This window comes from Streptopelia decaocto (assembly GCF_964273445.1).
Source record: "Streptopelia decaocto genome assembly, chromosome: 1".
NCBI classification, from domain to species: domain Eukaryota; kingdom Metazoa; phylum Chordata; class Aves; order Columbiformes; family Columbidae; genus Streptopelia; species Streptopelia decaocto.
The window spans coordinates 189,670,643-189,687,811 of NC_138663.1; the positions used below are offsets into that span (position 1 = coordinate 189,670,643).

The 17,169-nt window shown below is 39.9% G+C and overlaps 1 protein-coding gene and 1 long non-coding RNA gene across 6 annotated transcripts in view; both read right to left on the reverse strand.

Annotated features, from left to right (window-relative positions):
* Positions 1–704: 704 nt before the first annotated feature.
* Positions 705–17,169, reverse strand: part of POMP (proteasome maturation protein) — a 138,661-nt gene continuing 122,196 nt past the window's right edge. The window contains exons 1-6 of one of the 3 annotated variants that reach the window (XM_082043229.1): positions 8,350–8,484; positions 6,866–6,963; positions 5,930–5,990; positions 4,552–4,653; positions 2,848–2,941; positions 705–1,217 (exon numbers count right to left, since the gene is read on the reverse strand). In XM_082043229.1, the coding sequence (XP_081899355.1) occupies positions 1,150–1,217; positions 2,848–2,941; positions 4,552–4,653; positions 5,930–5,990; positions 6,866–6,963; positions 8,350–8,352 (426 nt within the window). In that variant the 5' untranslated portion in view covers positions 8,353–8,484 and the 3' untranslated portion in view covers positions 705–1,149. Of the gene's footprint in view, positions 1,218–2,847; positions 2,942–4,551; positions 4,654–5,929; positions 5,991–6,865; positions 6,965–7,381; positions 7,424–8,349; positions 8,485–17,169 lie in introns of those variants that run through there. The other 2 variants (XM_082043228.1, XM_082043230.1) reach the window with 2 other exon arrangements.
* LOC309448998 lies at positions 9,739–12,844 on the reverse strand. 3 transcript variants are annotated; one of them, XR_014185890.1, is made up of 3 exons: positions 12,697–12,844; positions 11,723–11,897; positions 9,739–9,899 (listed from the first exon to the last, which is right to left on the reverse strand). It is a non-coding gene; the product is annotated as an uncharacterized lncRNA (long non-coding RNA). The 3 variants fall into 3 exon arrangements; XR_014185891.1 differs by having other exon boundaries at positions 11,349–11,897; XR_014185892.1 differs by having other exon boundaries at positions 9,739–11,897.

A 17,169-nucleotide genomic window follows, 5' to 3' on the forward strand; every position in this document is an offset into this window, starting at 1 on the left:
GTTCTGAACATGGCTTGATCTCACCCAAGATTGTTATGAAGCATACTAATCCTTGAACAAAACCACCTAGAAATCAGATCCGGCCTCCTAATCTGTGTCCACTCTTTGCTGCACTAATGAAAAACTCAACTAAATTCCTTGTATTAATGTAGTTCTGCTCAGACACAATGGCATCCATCCTTCAGGCAACACTAGGAAAGGCCAACTACATGAGTCAGGGAATCTACAAGGTACTAGTAACCATGTACAACTATAGGATAGCTCCTTGTTTCCTGCACCCCTGTTCCTGGAACAGGGCAAGTAGGAAGGCAGACCTGAAAGCCCCCAGAAGACAAGCTCTGAATACTGAAATACCTAGATCTAGGGGTGCTCCTCTGGATTATGTTCCCAAATGGATTTTTAAATATTTCTTTAAACTCCAATTGGAACATGCTTCTAGTTTCCTCTTGGGGACACAGATGAAAAAAATAGAGACCTTTCACTCCCCTTCTTACAGTGACACTTCCGATTCTACACAGAAGCTTAACGGGTCACTCACAAACAGTCGATGGGGGAGAAAAATGTATGTAGCAGAATTGCATAGGCAGTGCAGAAGTTAAAGTTCTTTAAAGATACTGCCAAAAAAAAAAAAAGAAGGAACAACACTGTTTGTGTTGTGGATAAGAGATTCTTGATTTACAATTAAATGTATTTTGGAACGCAACAGCATTTACAGCAAACTTTTATTCAAGACTTTAAAAAGTGTATGAAATTTTCATTAACAAACTGTTACTCAATGGAAAATACCTTCTTTTCCCCCTTAAAAAGTTCTTAAGCAAGAACATCCATTAAATGCATTTACCTACAGTAATCAGTTTTAAAATGCATGGGTATTTTTGTAATTCTTGTATACACATATAGCATTTCCATAGTTAAGAAGCTATTGTCCTGAGCAGTGTACGAAGGGACATTATTTAAACTACCTACTTACAGGACATTTATATAATTGACAACAAGCACAAAACAATTTATGGACTTGAAACATTTAATGTGCCTTTTCATCAAGGAAGGCAAATGATAACTGTAGGACTGTTTAACACTGTGAGTGTCAATTTAGTACTTAGATCTGTATAAAGACACGCACAAAACATTTTTGTGGAGTACATTTTGTTACAATAAACCAAGCTTGTATTCCATCATCATGTGTGGTTCTCCCATAACCTCACTCTGTGAAGGATCTGGAAAAAATAGAAGTTGACAACATGAGAGTTTTACAAAGTTACAAAAACCAACAATAACCATTGAACATGAACTTTTTTTCCCATTTTTTTTCTTTCCAATGCTAAGTGCAACAGTTACTCAATTGATTTTTGACAGTGTTGCACAATGCAGGTTTAACTTAAGTCTCTATCCAAAGCAATGATAAGATAACCAATACAACCATGTGGAACAGTGTTTCATAAGGACACACACACTTCAAGTAAAACCAACCAGTTCTATATAAGTACAGTCTCCTATAGCCTGAATCTCAAGACTGAATGACTTTTGTGTAAGCCAACACAAGTCTGACCACAGCTTTTCTCTATAGGTGCCCCACATATATTTTCAATGCAACTTCTCTACACAATAGCTCACACTCCTGCCTTTCTCCTGGTTGGGACATACCTGTGGTTTCTGTTCTCCACCTAACCACCTAGGTTCACAAAAATTATATGGCCTTAAATATCCCTAAGATTTTTTCTGTAAAGTATGGCTCACATTAGCCACTGTTCTCAACAATCATCAAGGAATGGGCAGAGGACACAAGATACCAATACTGACACTATGAACTTTCCACACAAAAGAAAAAAAACCAAACAAAATCCAAGGCCAGAAAAAAAATGTTGTGACTGTACTTCAGAAGAAATACATGTTTTTTTTATGAGTGTATCATTGTGTTTTCCTTTCATAAATGAAGCATATTAATGACTTTCATTCCTCGAGAGACACCAAAATTACCTAATCCAGCCCCAACCAATAAATAGAACCTTATGAAAACCACTTTAGCTAACTACTCACTCCTCAGCACTCTATAAATATGTAACAGCTTGTTATGATCAACAGTAAATAACGAAGTTCCTATAGATTGTGCTTGACATTGCTGTACTCCCTGAACCAAAATAATCTAAAATTCCTTCCCTTGCTCCCCATAAATCCACCTCAGAACATAATCCCAGATTTACCTCATGCCTCTAGATTCCACTTAGCCCTCCCTTATTTCCAGTTTACCACCTCTCTGGCTCTTTCCTTTCTCTAGGCCCACCTCAAAATACCCTCTATCTCATTCCAGGTCCTTAACTACCAGTTAGGAATACTTTTTTTTTTTTTTTTTTTTTCTGTTTTTCCAGGTTTATTCTGGTCTACACATATTAACAGTCAGTAGCCCACCACACAAAGTCTTGAGTTAGTTTGAGGGAGCCTTCCCCTCGTCACATCTCTCGTTCATTAGTTTGGCGTCTCTCCTGTGACCTTTCTTCCTTTTTATTTACAGAACTTAAACTTTGTATATTTGTAACCTCCACCTGTCAAAATCTGTTCAAGTAGTTCAAAAGGTTCTGGGGAAACAGGCAAATAACCTAAATGTATAATGTCCTTTAGAAACCCAGGCTGCAAGCAAATACTGGCTTACTCAATATTTCAGAGTAATTTCCACACAACTAGCAGCTGAACTACATTAATTTCTCCTTCCTCTAGTGCCTCTTTGCCTTTAATAATTCAATTTGTTCTTTGTATTTTGTGTGTTTCTCATACCTATAAAGGCAAAGAACTTCACAATTCCCAAATTTTACCTTTAAATGTTTACATAACATTCAAAACAAATGTATTTACCATTAAGGATATCCTCAAAACCGATGCATTCATCATTTCCCCTCAGAGTATCCAGTGCTATGTTTGAGCTGTGAAGAAATGGGAGACGCTGGACCTGTAAAAAGACAACAAGAGTTCAAGTTTCTGCAAGTCTGAAATTGAGGTGTTTTCTCTTTGGACTTCTCAGCCTGAAGTGACTGAGAATAGTGACAGGAAAGCTCCTTCCCTTCAAAAGCAATGACAAAATAACAGAACTACTGGCACACATAGACAGAAAAACCACCATCTTCTGTTGTTTGTTTCTCTGTTTTGAAAAGAACAGCCTTTCACTAGATTTGTAGCTTTCACTGCAGTGTTGATACTACAGCAAATAGTGTAGTTAAAAAAAAGTAGTTTGTTGTTTTTTCTCCTCTGTTATCACATAAAGCTGGGAAGGCTCACTGCAACAAACACATCTACACCCTGACATCAGTATTGGGTGACTGACATATCCTAAGTATTCTGAGAATGCCAAGAATGGCATATCTGTCCTTACAAACAAATTTACTTCAGTTATACCACAGACATATTTTATAACCTTAAAATTATCACGTAGCTATCTCTTTACATGCAAAATATGTCAAAGATTTTCATAACCACTACTGATAAAACTGACAGAAGTTTAAATACACTATTCCAGTAAATATCTTAGAAAGGAGAAACTAAACCACAAGCGAACCAGTTTATCTAGCGTGAAACATGAAGCTGGGAGTGAAAAACCTTCTAATCACCGTATCTCCCCCATCTATCATGCCCTACCTGCAGAGACACACTAGCAGGACATCCTCACCCGCCTCATTTTCTGCCATGTGCTAATGTAAGTTAGGAAAAAGACTTTTTCTCCTAAGACAGCACAGCCGAGATCAAGGGATGTTTTCATACATACTCTCTGACTTCGACATGTTCAGGACCAGTAATTTCTGCCAAGTTTAACACAGCTCACTGTGGTTCAGTAGCACCTGATCCACTGGGAGTATAAAATTTCTCCACCTCACTTGAAAAAACAACTCTTAATAGCTTGGCAACCTTCAACAAGGCAAAAGAAGTTTACTATGACCAATGAGCTTTCCATGTTCCTAAGGGACAAAGTCAGCCTCCCTACAGTTACTCTCCATCCTAGGAGATAAGGAAAAGGAAGCAGACTCAGCTCCCCAATTAAAAGTTGAACTTAACTCCCTGTAGACCTGCCCTGATCTTACGAGAAAGGCTGCAGAACAATCATAAGCACGCAGTAAATTCTCTGCTTCAGGCTTCATATTAACTCTACATCCACTCCCTGATCACTATCTGCTTCAGACCCCCACATCTTTTTTCCCTACAAATGCAGAGGTTCCTTCCCATGAAGGTCATACGTTCCACAAAGAGTATTAATTTTAGGAATGAAAACTCTATTCTTCCTGCTTTTCTCTGAAGGCTTACAAGAAGCTGGTCCACAGAAAACCTAGAGCAGTCATGGCTTCACCAACTAACCAATAAAAGAACAGCAGCTGAAACACTTTAGCATATTGACTGCTCTCGAAATGGTTCATTGCAATGTTTGGTTGGCTGGTTTTAATAAAAGCAGTCCAGTGAAAGAATTTCTTTTGGAAACATAAGGTTACCAAAAAAGAAAGATGTCTCTCTGAAAGCATGCGCTATGACAAAAAATTCTTCAAGTGGTTTAAGTTATGCTAGTTAAATGCCTACCTGTTTCACTGCTCTGAATTCCATCTGCAGCTTTAGAGATGCATGTAGTCCTTGAATATTTCTCAGTGTTGCAAAGTTTGTTTTATCTTGATTTAACTGGAACTATCACAAAAAACATAGTTTTTTTTAAGAACAAGCTACTTTCAAGTACAGCCATACAAGAGATTTGTGATATCCTACTTAAACAAACATGGTGATTAAACTTATATGTAAAAATTAGGTGATTCTGCCATATGTGTCTCCAATGCATGTGAAAGATAGTGATGCAGTAATATTTGTGTTATGAAACTGAAATTGCTTTTTGCTGGATTTTATTACACATCAGTAGTAGCAATTTTATTTCGTTATTTTTGACAATCAGGGCATGTAACACCACCAAGTGGTGTAGTTTTGCACTACCCTACTACAATTCTCTCAGCATTAATTGTGAGCTAAGTCTGGTTTAAAGTAAGAACACAAAAGCCACAATTGATGTTATTGTTAGCCATGAAAGACTATACGCAGTAACACTTGAAATACTTCTTTTCTGATGAAGCTGGAAGGCACCATATATACTCCGTATGATTCTGAAAAGCAAAAGAAAGCTGATAATTTCACCAGCTGCTCTGAAACTGATCAGTAAGGTGAAGAAAACGCACCTATCTATTTAATAGAGGGTTCTTTTAATGAAATAGTGCCGGCTCGTGAATACTTAAGTACACAAAAGTAACATAAAAGCTTAATGCTAAACTTCAGTTTGAATAATCCAGTCTCAATTTTGCCTTTTATAGTAGCGACTCCATGCCTGTTATGCTCACACGATACACTATTGTAAAGAAAAATTAAAAAACCTCTTATTTTAAAACCTGTACTCAATCACCATGACAAAAGTCTACTACTGTGAGAACATCATCACATTCATGCAAAGGGATTTCAAAAGCCAACAGGAAAATACAAGTCAAAGGCATAACATGCATTTTCTTCATGACAACCAAGACCAAAAGTCTGAAAATGAAGACATATGGTAAACACAGACAAAAATGGGAAGATTAGCCTTCCAGAGCTGACAGGCATGCCCTCCCTCAACTACATAGGATGCATAAGTAACTTGCTTAATAAATTTGAGATTATTAAATCTTACTATGTAAATCCTGACTTGGAAGCACACTTACGTACTTGAAATGAAGAGTTACAAGTGTGAGGTTAACATCAAACAACTTTGACAGCAATGTTATCTGTACAAATAAAATGTTGCTACTGTTGAACATCATTATTCTGTTAACAGCAAAACCCTGCTCATTGCTTGTTACATCACAAAGCAATCCCAGTAACCACATTGTTAATTTAAACTTCATAATCAGTTAAGAATTAAGATGGCTACATTTAATATAATACTTACATTTTTTTCTGACGGCTCTAGTGGGTGGCTGGGCAACAATTCACTTTTCACGCTTGTAAAGCTAGAAATACAAGTAAAAAAACTGAACTTCAAATTAGTTTTTAAAGTTGCATTCCAAAACTAATCTCAGATACAAACATCAGTCCACAGAGACACACAATCACTACTGCTTGAATAAAAAAAATCATTAAAAAAAAAGCTTAATAGTGAAGTAGGAAATAAGACCTCTAACTGCAGCACTACTAGAAGAAAAAATAACTTAAATTTCAGGCATTTTTTTCTTTGTGTTTGACAAAACGGAATAGCCCCCAACCCCCTTCAGAAATAGAGAAAAATAGTAATAAATGAAAACATCATAGATTAAATGACATCCAAGCTACAAAGTATTGGATTTTAGAAGTCTCCAAGCTTTAGCAACTGAATATTGTACGTATCTCCCCCCACCACTCATAGTTGTATTACCCACATTTTAGACTCCACAAATCTATTTTAGATTCATTATCCAAGACAAGTACATAGTTTTGCACTCATGTACAATGGCAAAACCCAAACCTACTCTTTTTACTATATTAACTTTACTTCTTGTAGCAATGCTGAAACTAACCATTTTCCTCAGTGCTACTGCACACTCATATACATGTATATTAAAACTAGCATATATTTCATAATTATTATTACTTTGCCATCTCTTTTCTAAAGAGCAGTATCACACAGGTGAAAGTCCATTTATGCTATCTACTTCCTGAGGTGATGTTTCACAGAAAATTCACACTTGAAAGACAAACTGATTACATACGTGCCCTTTAGGCTACAGCTTTTGCGATACACCTTCCAAGAATCTTCTTTAAAAAGCCAACATTCAACACATACTTTCCTCCTATTTCTTAAGTTCAACATTAGCTATGGCACATTTCAACAAGAAAAAGTAAAGCGTACCCTCTACGCAGAAGATCATGACCTTCAAACGATCCTGAAGCTGAAAGTTCAGGAATTAGGATACTATCCTTCAACAGAGAAGCAGCACCTCTGGAATTCTGGAACAAAAAAAGTGAGGATAACTTTAACAGAACCAGACCCCTTTTGTATGGGCAATAGCCAGGTAAATTATATAAAGTACTCAAAGACTCCTTTTAAACTGCTTGTAGGTGAGCCCAAGACTTTATAGTATCTTAGAAAAAAAAAGCCACCACACACAACACCAAAACACAAAATCCACACTAAATTTGAATTCTTTCAGAGCTCTTTCAGAGCTGACAGGACAGAAAGGTACATGTCTGAGCGTTCCTTCATTTGCTTCAGTACAGACATAATCAAGTAGGATCAAATTGATTATATCCATGGTTTAAGGCTGCCATAAAGAAGACAAGATGTATTCAAGCTGTTTATTACGCCAGTTAACAGAAAGAGCAAAGGAAAAACAATAACTTGTAGCAGAAGACCGGAAAAACACACCTCCAGAGACCTACTAAGTAAAGCCATCTTAATGCAGACCACTAATTTCAAGCGAACTTGTGTGATTTCATTTAAGTGATTTTAGGATTGTTCATACAAATTGCTCCACCAACAGGCTAATGTATAATAAATTCTGGAAGGTGAGACCAATAATCTCTAGAAGGTGACAGTGATGAGCTGTTCAATGCAGGAGTTTCCCTCTGCAGCACTGCTGTAACAAACAGAAAATTCATCCTTGCAGTTAAGGTATTTCGTATGAATGTGTTAACTGTCAAGAACCTAACAGCTACTAGAAAACCCTAAAATACTGGTTATTACATACATATAAAGGATCTACCAGCTAACCTCCTCAACAATGACCAGGCCTTTCTGAGATCGCTGTGGCAACATGAAAGAGATACATTACCTGGGAGATGCAACAAGAAGGAAGATCAAAATGAAAGTCAAACATATGGGAAAGGCCATTAAATACTCCTCAAAAGTAACACTCTCAAGCCACGCCAGTCTTCAGTTCCTCTTAGGTGGTTACACGGCTGCCAGCCACCAGACGACCGTGACACGATCTCCCCCCGCGGGAGATGCCGCGCACGAAGCCCCTGGGCTGGGGATCACCGGGGCCTCGGCCTGACCGTCCCCCGCCCCGTTCCCAGGACAAGGGTTTTAACCCCAGCCACGCATTCTTAGCGTCCATGGGGACGCCGAGCGGAGAGCAGCCCTTGCCGGGGGGACGAGGGACGCCGCCCCCACTTCCGCTGAGGCGCCCCGAGCCGGCAGCACAAGCGCCCGCCACGGCCGCGCCAGACCCCCATGACTCAGCACGGCCCCAGCGCCCCTCGCCCAACGGCTGCCACCCCCGGGACCCCAACGAGGGGAGCGCAGCAGACAGGTACACGCCTGCGCCGGTCCGTCCCCCCGGCGAAACCCGCGTCCCCGCGCCCGCTACGACGCCGCCACCTGCCCGCACTCACCATCTTGGCGTCACGCGCACTGCCACTTCCGCCTCCTCCGCCTTCTCACTTCCGCTCCACCCCAGCGCGTCGCGTCAGACGCAAGGAGGGAACGGCAGCGCGCCCGCCCAGCTGCTGCACGGGGAGGGGCGGGGCCTCGCATGCAGGGGCGGGGCCTCGCATGCAGGGGCGGGGCCGCGCCTGCGCCCAGGGGATGGCGGTCGATGGCGGATTGTTCGGCGGTCGGTGGTGCGAGGGGTCAGGGTTTCCTTGCCGGCCCCGCGCTCTTCTTGCCTGCGTCCAGGGGTGTTGCTCGTAGGCTTACCACACTGTTCCCACATGCTGGCAAACCCCAGCTGTTCTGGTAGCACCCTGACCCCCAGCAGTAACTGGAGTTGGCTGGTGGGGTGTTGGGTTTGGGGTGCTCTTCTCTGTCAAACCCACCCTGTTGGGGGATCACAGGCAAGCAAAAGCAGAGAGCCTGGATGATCTCTGCAGTGTCCCAGCACTGAGGTGGTGAAGCAAGGCAGCGATGATTCCTGAGATAAACACGGCCTCGCGTGCTGGGCCAGCCATGGAGCGTCCCTGGGCAGTGCTGTGTGAACCAGAGGTGGTGGTTGCACTGCTCTGCCAGGGACCTCGGGCAGCCCTCAGGGCCCTGGCCTCCTGCCAGTGATGGTCAGGGACAGGCCATGGCAAGTTAATCTCTGGAAATTAATTTTGAAAACGGTGTGTAAATGCTGTCTTAGTAGGCAGGTGTTAATAGCAACAATGACAGTACAGTAACAAGGTTAATATTAGCTTGCAGTTAAAGAACTCTGAAAGACTTTCCAACAATCATGAGAAAGTTTTCCACATATTTCAATGCATAGCCAAAGGTGTATGTCTGGTGTATCACTTATAGATTTCTTCTGAGATCTGTAGCTCATTCAACCCTTTAAGATTTTGCCCTAAACAGCCCTGGTGCTAAAAATTTCATGTGCAACAATTAGACACCACATTTTACAAAACAAAAAACAAAACAAACAAAAACAAACAAACAACACACACACACAAAAGATTTAACGGCACACTCAGCTTTGGAAAAAAGTACTTTAAAATTGACATGTTTATACTGCATTTTCCCCTTTCTTGGGCAAAATCGGTTCACTACTTCAAAAAAAACCAACATTCTCAACCACAGTTCTGGCCCTTTGTATTCAGTTCTTAGACTTAAAGCAAAGACTTCAAAAGAACAAGAATGGAGGACTGGGTTTTTAAAATCATTTTTAGGAAAATGGGTACCACAAAGGTTTCTCTGATCTTATAATGGGTACTCGGATATTGTGGGTTTGGATTCATTATTATAGAATAGATGTGAATACAAAAAACAAATCAAGTTCCTGTTTAACTGCAGCTTACAGAAAAAGCTAGGTTTGTCACTAAATGTATTTATTTATTGACTGAGTTTGTTGATCAGGATATGACTGTAGAGATGAAACATCTTAATTTCAAAGTCATTCTTGCAGGACACAGACAGGATGCAATCACTCCATGTACATTTTTGACATCACTGCAGTCCACAGACGAGGCTGCATAACATAAAAGAACATACATTGCAAGAAAGATCTGGTTTTCCTTTAAAGGCTTTCACGCTAGGGAAAACTTCCAGACATAAAAACAAATCACACACATATTTTCTCATAAAATTACTAAGTATTTTAAATTCAAGCAACTTTTTCTTTCACAACTGCCTTGGTTTTAATGATCTTAAAGTGAGCATCTCAGTGGTGGATGACTGACTCATTCCTCTCTGTGGCCCCACTGCAAGTTAATAAGAGTTACATGAGCAACTATCAGGCTGACCAAACCTTTGATCAGAAATGAGAGCATGTGGTGAGCGATGAGTGCTTTGGCTGCTCAGAAGCAGTAGGTCTGGCTACCCTCTGTGTTGCAGGTCATTTCAAGGCTGCCTCCAGCACCGGGCTCACCAGGGTGCAAATAGGAATCCCAGGGCAGCAGCCCCCCATGCAGGCAATGTGTGCTGAAGGCTGCCTGCCGGGAAGTGTTCATGGAATAAGACTTGTCCCCTCACTAGCTCTGTCACCCTCCTCTGCACTCTCTCTAGTATTTCAATGTCCTTATTATGATGAGAGGCCCAAACCCAAATAGAGGACCTCACCAGTGCCAGGTGCAGTGGCACACTTCCTTATTCCTGCTGGCCACACTATTCCTGGTACAAGCCAGGATGCTGTTGGCCTTTTTGGCCACCTGGGCACACTTCTGGCTCATATTTAGCCAGCTGTCAATCAGCACCCACAGATCCCTCTCTGCCAGGCAGCTTTCCAGCCACTCTTCCCCGAGCCTGTAGCCCTGCCTGGGGTTGTTGTGACTCAAGTGGAGGACCTGGCACTTGACCTTGTTAAACCTCCTACCAGTGGCCTCAGCCCAACGATCCAGCTGGTTCAGATCCCTCTGTATGGCCATCCTACCCTCCAGCAGATCAAAACTTCCACTCAGCTTGGTATCATCTGCGAACTTACTGAGGGTGCAGTTGGTCATCTCATCCAGATCATTGATAAAGAGATTAAACAGAACTGGCCCCAACAGTGAGCCCTGGGGAACACCACTCGTGACCGGCCACCAACTGGATTTGTCTCCGTTCACCACGACTCTGGGCCCGACGTGCAGGTCTGGAGAGTCTGTGTGAAGACATCTTCCAGACTGATGGTAACTGGCTGGAAAGTGGGGTGCAATGACTGTGGCTGCTAAAGAGGCCGTTCTTGTATGGGGACACTCTTAAAAGAGTATGTGGACATAGTATGTGGACATAGAGTATGTGGACATGCTAAAATTAGAGTGAAAATAAGTACTTCTCTTCTAAAATGACTACTTCTTTAAAGTTAGAGTAATTAATTTCACATATGGCTTTTAAAGATAACTGCAAATTATGAATTTTTTTAATAATTGATTTTTCATCATTTTGTGTAGAGAAGGTCAACATGTATTAATGTTTTGAATATTTTCTGGATGTTTTTTACCTCAGCATTTCTGGAATGTCGAGTCTGGTCTCTTTGGTTTAGATGAGGGACTTCACTGAGGTTCCAAGTGATCTTTAGACCACGAATTCTTTTATCTTTTAGTAATGAGGAAATTGTTTACTCTTTAGAAAAAGCCCATACTGTTTGAAATGCTCTTTTAGCAGTTAAATTGGTATTAACAAACATAAAACCTCATTAAACAAAGTTTTAGACAGCCTGGCTTAAAGCAAATTCCTGTTTCCATTACTTAGGTTTTTCTTGCCCAGATCCCAACATGGCACCATTTCAGGAGAGGTCTGTACATTTCCAATTGATTTACACCATCAGTCCTACTTAATAACAGCAAAAGGAGTGTGTTGTCCGAGGAAACTTGCCTTTTTATCCACCTTTTTTCATACTGATGCAGCTTTGTCACTTTTCAAAATATAATGCCTTTGACGTATCAGTGGGCAATCTGTTCTGAGTACGTGAACCTCTATCAGAAGAAAACCTTTATTCTGTGGGGCTGGGAAACTCTTTCACTGGTTTCTGTCAACAGCCAGTTATAACCTGTTAAAGTGAAAGTACTTTTTATTTGTTTTGAATCAAATCAAATAAACACATTTTCTTTGATCTTTAAGAAGTCCTTTCTTGTTAAGTTGCTTTATACTTTTATGTTTTGGCATTCATTGTAAATCTAATTATTTAAAAAGTTATTTTGTTTTAAATTATTAAACCCTTTATGAATTTAAGATAAACAGGGGCATGTTTTTGTTAAAGATTAAAAATAAATTTCACGCAAAACTGCAAAATGTAGCAAAGATAATAATGTGTAGGCGTCAGAGTGTTCCAAAACAAGACTCTCTAGGGGCTCTTCTGAAAACACGGCTACGTTAAAACCATGTTCTGAAAAGGCTCAGGAAACTCTAACCCACCCTTTCCTGAAGCTGGTGAAAGTATTTAGGAAAAAAAAAAAAATAGTTGCTGTTGCAGGGAGAAAAAAAAAATAAAGAATCCCACATATTGCCAAAGCGGATGATTTTTTTCCTGTTTGTTTACCAGCAATCTCTACTGCTTGCAGGGTTTTCTTGAGTCAAAACTTACCCATCCTCGTCTTTCAAATACAGCAAGCAGTTAAATGGGTGACCAAAAGAAATACACGGTTATCTGTCTATGAAATATAAACTCTATTAACAGGCTGCAGCATCCAGTGGGGAAATAATAGTAACAATCCCTTCTTTCATTATTTGATTTATAAGTCATTAGCTAATTTTAAGTGAAAAGTAGTATATCTGTAGAAGTATCTTCAGTTCCTGTTTCGGCAGATCAAACAAGAGATGCCAGTTGGTTTTTAAGACAGGATACATACTTGGATTAAAAAGAAGTCCTTGTTATCTTGAAGTGATGACTTATTCTGTAGCGCATCAGAGCTTTTGTAAGTCCAGGACTGGTGTCTGTACTTTCTTTATTTGTAGGAATCGGTCTTTCGGGCTCGGAGAAACCTGGGGTTCGCTCCTCCTGCGGGCTCGGAGCTGCAGGAGGCTGCAGTGGGGCAGCCGGTCACTAGGGGATGCTCAGGAGCCAAACAGCCCCAACCTGCCGCCCTCCGCAGGGCTTGCTCGGGAGCTGGGAGTTGGGTGGTGCGGCTTCTTTCCAGTACTTTTTCTCTTCACTCGACTGTTAGGAGAATTAGGGAAAAACAGGGTCGAAAGGTAAAAAACAATGTATATGCAACAGCTGAAGCTATATGGGCAGCACCAGAGGTAATGCCGGTAGAAGTATTTCCCTATGAATGGATAAATAACTTTTCAGTAAACTCTTTTACCTCCTTGCGACTGTATTAAACTAATCCTTGAGCCTGAGTCCAATGTTTAACCTATCCAGCATTCATGTAGTCAGGATGTCAGTGCTCCACAAACTCTTTTTTTGGCAATGAAACCAACCTCCTCACAAGAATTCACAGAAAAAAACATTTTGGTCTTCTTCCTTGGCCTGGAGTGTTTTGCCTCCCAGACACATCACCATCCTGCACACATAGGTGAGACTAGGAGCATGTTTCCTGTGAGAGCGTCTTCCTAAGGGAAACCTTGAAAATAATTAGTAGTAGTCACAGCTGAAGGAATTGAATGGAACAGTACTTCCCATTCCTGCTACTGTACAAGAAAAAAAATTAGTCAGGAGTTTGCCAAAATGCCTAAAAGCAAAAGGGGAATCTGAGACCGCTCTGACTCATAACCATATCCATTAAGCAGCAAGATAATCAGAAGTTACCCTAATTTCCTCTTACAGCTGAAGACAATAAATGAGCCAATAATTATCAAACTGAAAAGTTTCACGCAGAAAACTGACGTTTTCGGCAAAAATACGTGCATAATTAAAAATAATGTTTCTTTTCACTCTGAGAAACCATCGACACAACATTTTTTCCATGTACTTTTTGTGTCATTTTAAAACAAAAGCATGACAAAGTTTCTGATCCAGCCACGAAGTGCTTCTTAAGAATGCTGTCAGTTGTCACAAGGATACTGTGGTGATGGCTGGCTTAGAAATAGTTAAGGCGCAGATCTTCAAAGGTAATTAGGTGCTGAACTCCTCAGGATGTGAGCCAGCATGCCCAGGTGTAGCCAGCAAAATCAGAAATGGGTCTAGAGCCTCCTGAATTTTGGCCAAGCTTGGGTTTAAGTTTGAATCTGATCACTCATTTCTGATAGAAAAACTGCAGTTTGCTCACAAATAGGTGAACAGAAGCTGTAGCTTACAGCAAGCAGCCTGTATGCAAAGCGTGACACTTGCAGGGAGTTCATTTGAATTTCAGAGGGTTCCACCCGGGTGCAATGATCCAACAGAGTGGACTTCACTGAGTGAAGACTGGAGCAAAGCAGCAATGTTGTTTTTGTACAGAAGAACTATTACAACATTTCTTCAGGAAAAGCTTCTATGAAATTCAGCATTATTATATTGTAAAGGGTGTTGGCAGTTTATTAATTTTTTCTATGGAGAAAATAATGTATTATGAATTTTATTTTTGTTAGTTTTTATGGAAACTATGATTATACATTTCCCATGGATGATTTTATTCATACTTCCTTACTGTAAGTTTTCCACACAATGGGCTTAACTTTTTTTGTTGTTGTTGTTTTTTGTATTGCATGTCTTAATTCTAAGTCTCTACAGCTACCCGGTTTAGTACATTAATTACTTTTTTATTATATGTGTTATACTAACAGCTTAAATCATGTTCCTGTGATCAGGTTTATCATTGAAAGAGGCTGAAAATGTGCTGCTGGAACTTTGTTTTACAATGAGATTTCCTATTTGGTTTCTATAGCACCATTAGGAAAAGCTTGTGATAGAAACTGTCATTGAATTTGAACAGTGGCTGCACTATACTTGCTAAGTAAAGAATGTTGGAGCACATAGCTGATACAAGTTTATTTGCATAAAGCTATTGAAGCAGACGCCATGACAATGTTGGTAGAGGTTATTTAACACATTTAACATATTCAACTAAAACTAAAGAGAAAGGAAACAAATTAATACCATCAGGCAAATTATCTGGTTTTACTTCCAGAAGAAGTTATGAACTCTGTTTTTGTAAAGGAAGATTGTGGATTGGATTCAGAGTGACCTTCCAGGTAAAAAAAAAGAGAGAGAAAAAAATTAAAGAATTAGATCGAGGCTGGAACAAAGATGCAAATGAACTGTGAAAACTTGTGTGGTTTCTTCTTCAGAAGGATTTTTTAAGTTGTAAAAGATTACCGGAAATACAAACCTCAAGCCATTTATTCAAAGAAGCAAACAGTCCTGAAAGGGTTTGGGAAATATATACAGTGGACATTTCAAGAGAGACTGTCATATCCTCCTCTGAGAATAAATTTGTGTGAATACCTTTGTGGTGGAGGATCAGAGTGGGCAGATCAAAGTCATATATGGGCTCAAGGGAGACAAGGAGGGGGAAGGGAGATCAACACTTGGATCACATTTGGATTCAAGGGCTCCTCTTGGCTCACTGAGTCCTGTCCACTGCTGTTACAAAGAGACAAGCTATATAATTATTTTCATAACATCTTAATAAACTTGCATATTAAGTTCACTTGATCCCATTCCTCTTCCTTCTTCCTTGACTGGTCTTATTCTGGGTGGCTGTGCGGAAATGTCGTTGCTCTGGTCATCATGCAACTTCATCTCTCAGCAGAAATAATTTACAGCCAGTTTATGCCTATTTGTTCTGATGGCTATGCTGGCCTTTAACTCACATGGTCCTTGCTACATGAAGAGGACATGAAGCCTCCAGAATATCTGTGATAATCCCAGTAACCATTCCCAGAACATGCTTCAGTTTTACATTTCTTGAAAATGAGTAGTCACACTTTTGTGGAGTCCTTCAGATGAGGCCACATCAGTGCCTACACAGCTACAGTAACAGAGTTCTTCCCACACGGGATCACATTTGCTTTTGTTCATAGTTGCGTCACACTGGTGCTTCATAGGCTACTCTCAGGCTTTCTTCTCACCAGAGATCTTCAATTGGCAAGCTCCTAGTTTGCTGCAGAAAGTCTTGTTCTTATTTGCTAATCAATAACCTGGTTTTCATCTGTTACATTTCTATTATTCTAATGTAATTCATGTGTCATTAGTCTGAGGTTCCTCTGGTTTGAGACCTGACTTTTTGGGCTACCATTAACTTTAATTAGTATATTCCTACTTCTTGTGAGACCATCAGTTATGGAAATATTAAATAAGACTAATCCTAAAAGCAGTCCCTGAGGAAGTCCAATATATCCTGGATCATCCCTTTTCAAGGCACTTCATTTATAGTCTTCTCTCTGAGTAATATTTTATTCAAATTTCAGTTCTACAATTAACACTCTTCTCCATCTTAAACAATATTTTTCTGTGTGACATTGTATCAAATACTACATTAAAATTATACTAGAGGAGAGCTGTATATTTTAAAAACCTCCTTCACACAGTCAAAGAAGGGTATTATATCGCTTTGACACAGCCTCCTTTTGAACATCCATTTTTCAGTCTGTGTTACTTTCCAATTACCCAATGCCTAATTATTCTCTCCTTCAAAGTTTATTCTAAAATTATCCATATTGATATTGTCAGATTATTGACTTCCTTGTTATCTAGAATACCATTTCCCTCTCTTTCTTAAAGATAGCTTCTAGGTGTAGCCAATAGATAGAACCACTACAAATCTTCATGATTTATTGAAAATCCTTATTGTAAGATTTGTGATTACTGTGCTGGTTCTTTGAGTATTGGAGAATGAAGATGATTCAGTTTAGGCCTTTCAGCTTTTAAATTTTTTTCTGCCACCTTGGAAATAGACATTTCCAATTCTACAGTTTTCTTCAAAATTGCCGTTCAACCTTCTGCCATGTTGCACCTTATCAGTCTGCTTGAAAACTGAGGCAGAATACTCATTTTGGAGGGGGTCTGCTCTAAACAGAAATTGGATCTACACCAGATCTCATTAATATCTACATTAAAACTATTACTATTATTTTCTTCCAAATCTTCTTTTCCCTCAAGAAATCTGCTTGTAGTAAAAGGTATAGCTTTTTTGCTTCTGTTTGAGAACAACATGCTAACCGTCCTAAAAAGATGAAAAAAATCCTTTGAAAAAGAGAGGAAGGAAGAGTGTCTGGAGCCTTCTCCTCTGGGATATTTCTGTCTAAAAAGCATAAATAAGGATTATGCCCTAAAGGGTGTGCTGTATTGTAGCTTCTCAGTGCACAAGATTTGACTAAGGGAGATCGGAATTTTATTTTTATAGTCATGAGGGGACATATGGATCTACTCTGTGTCCAGGAGAAACAACTTTATTTTC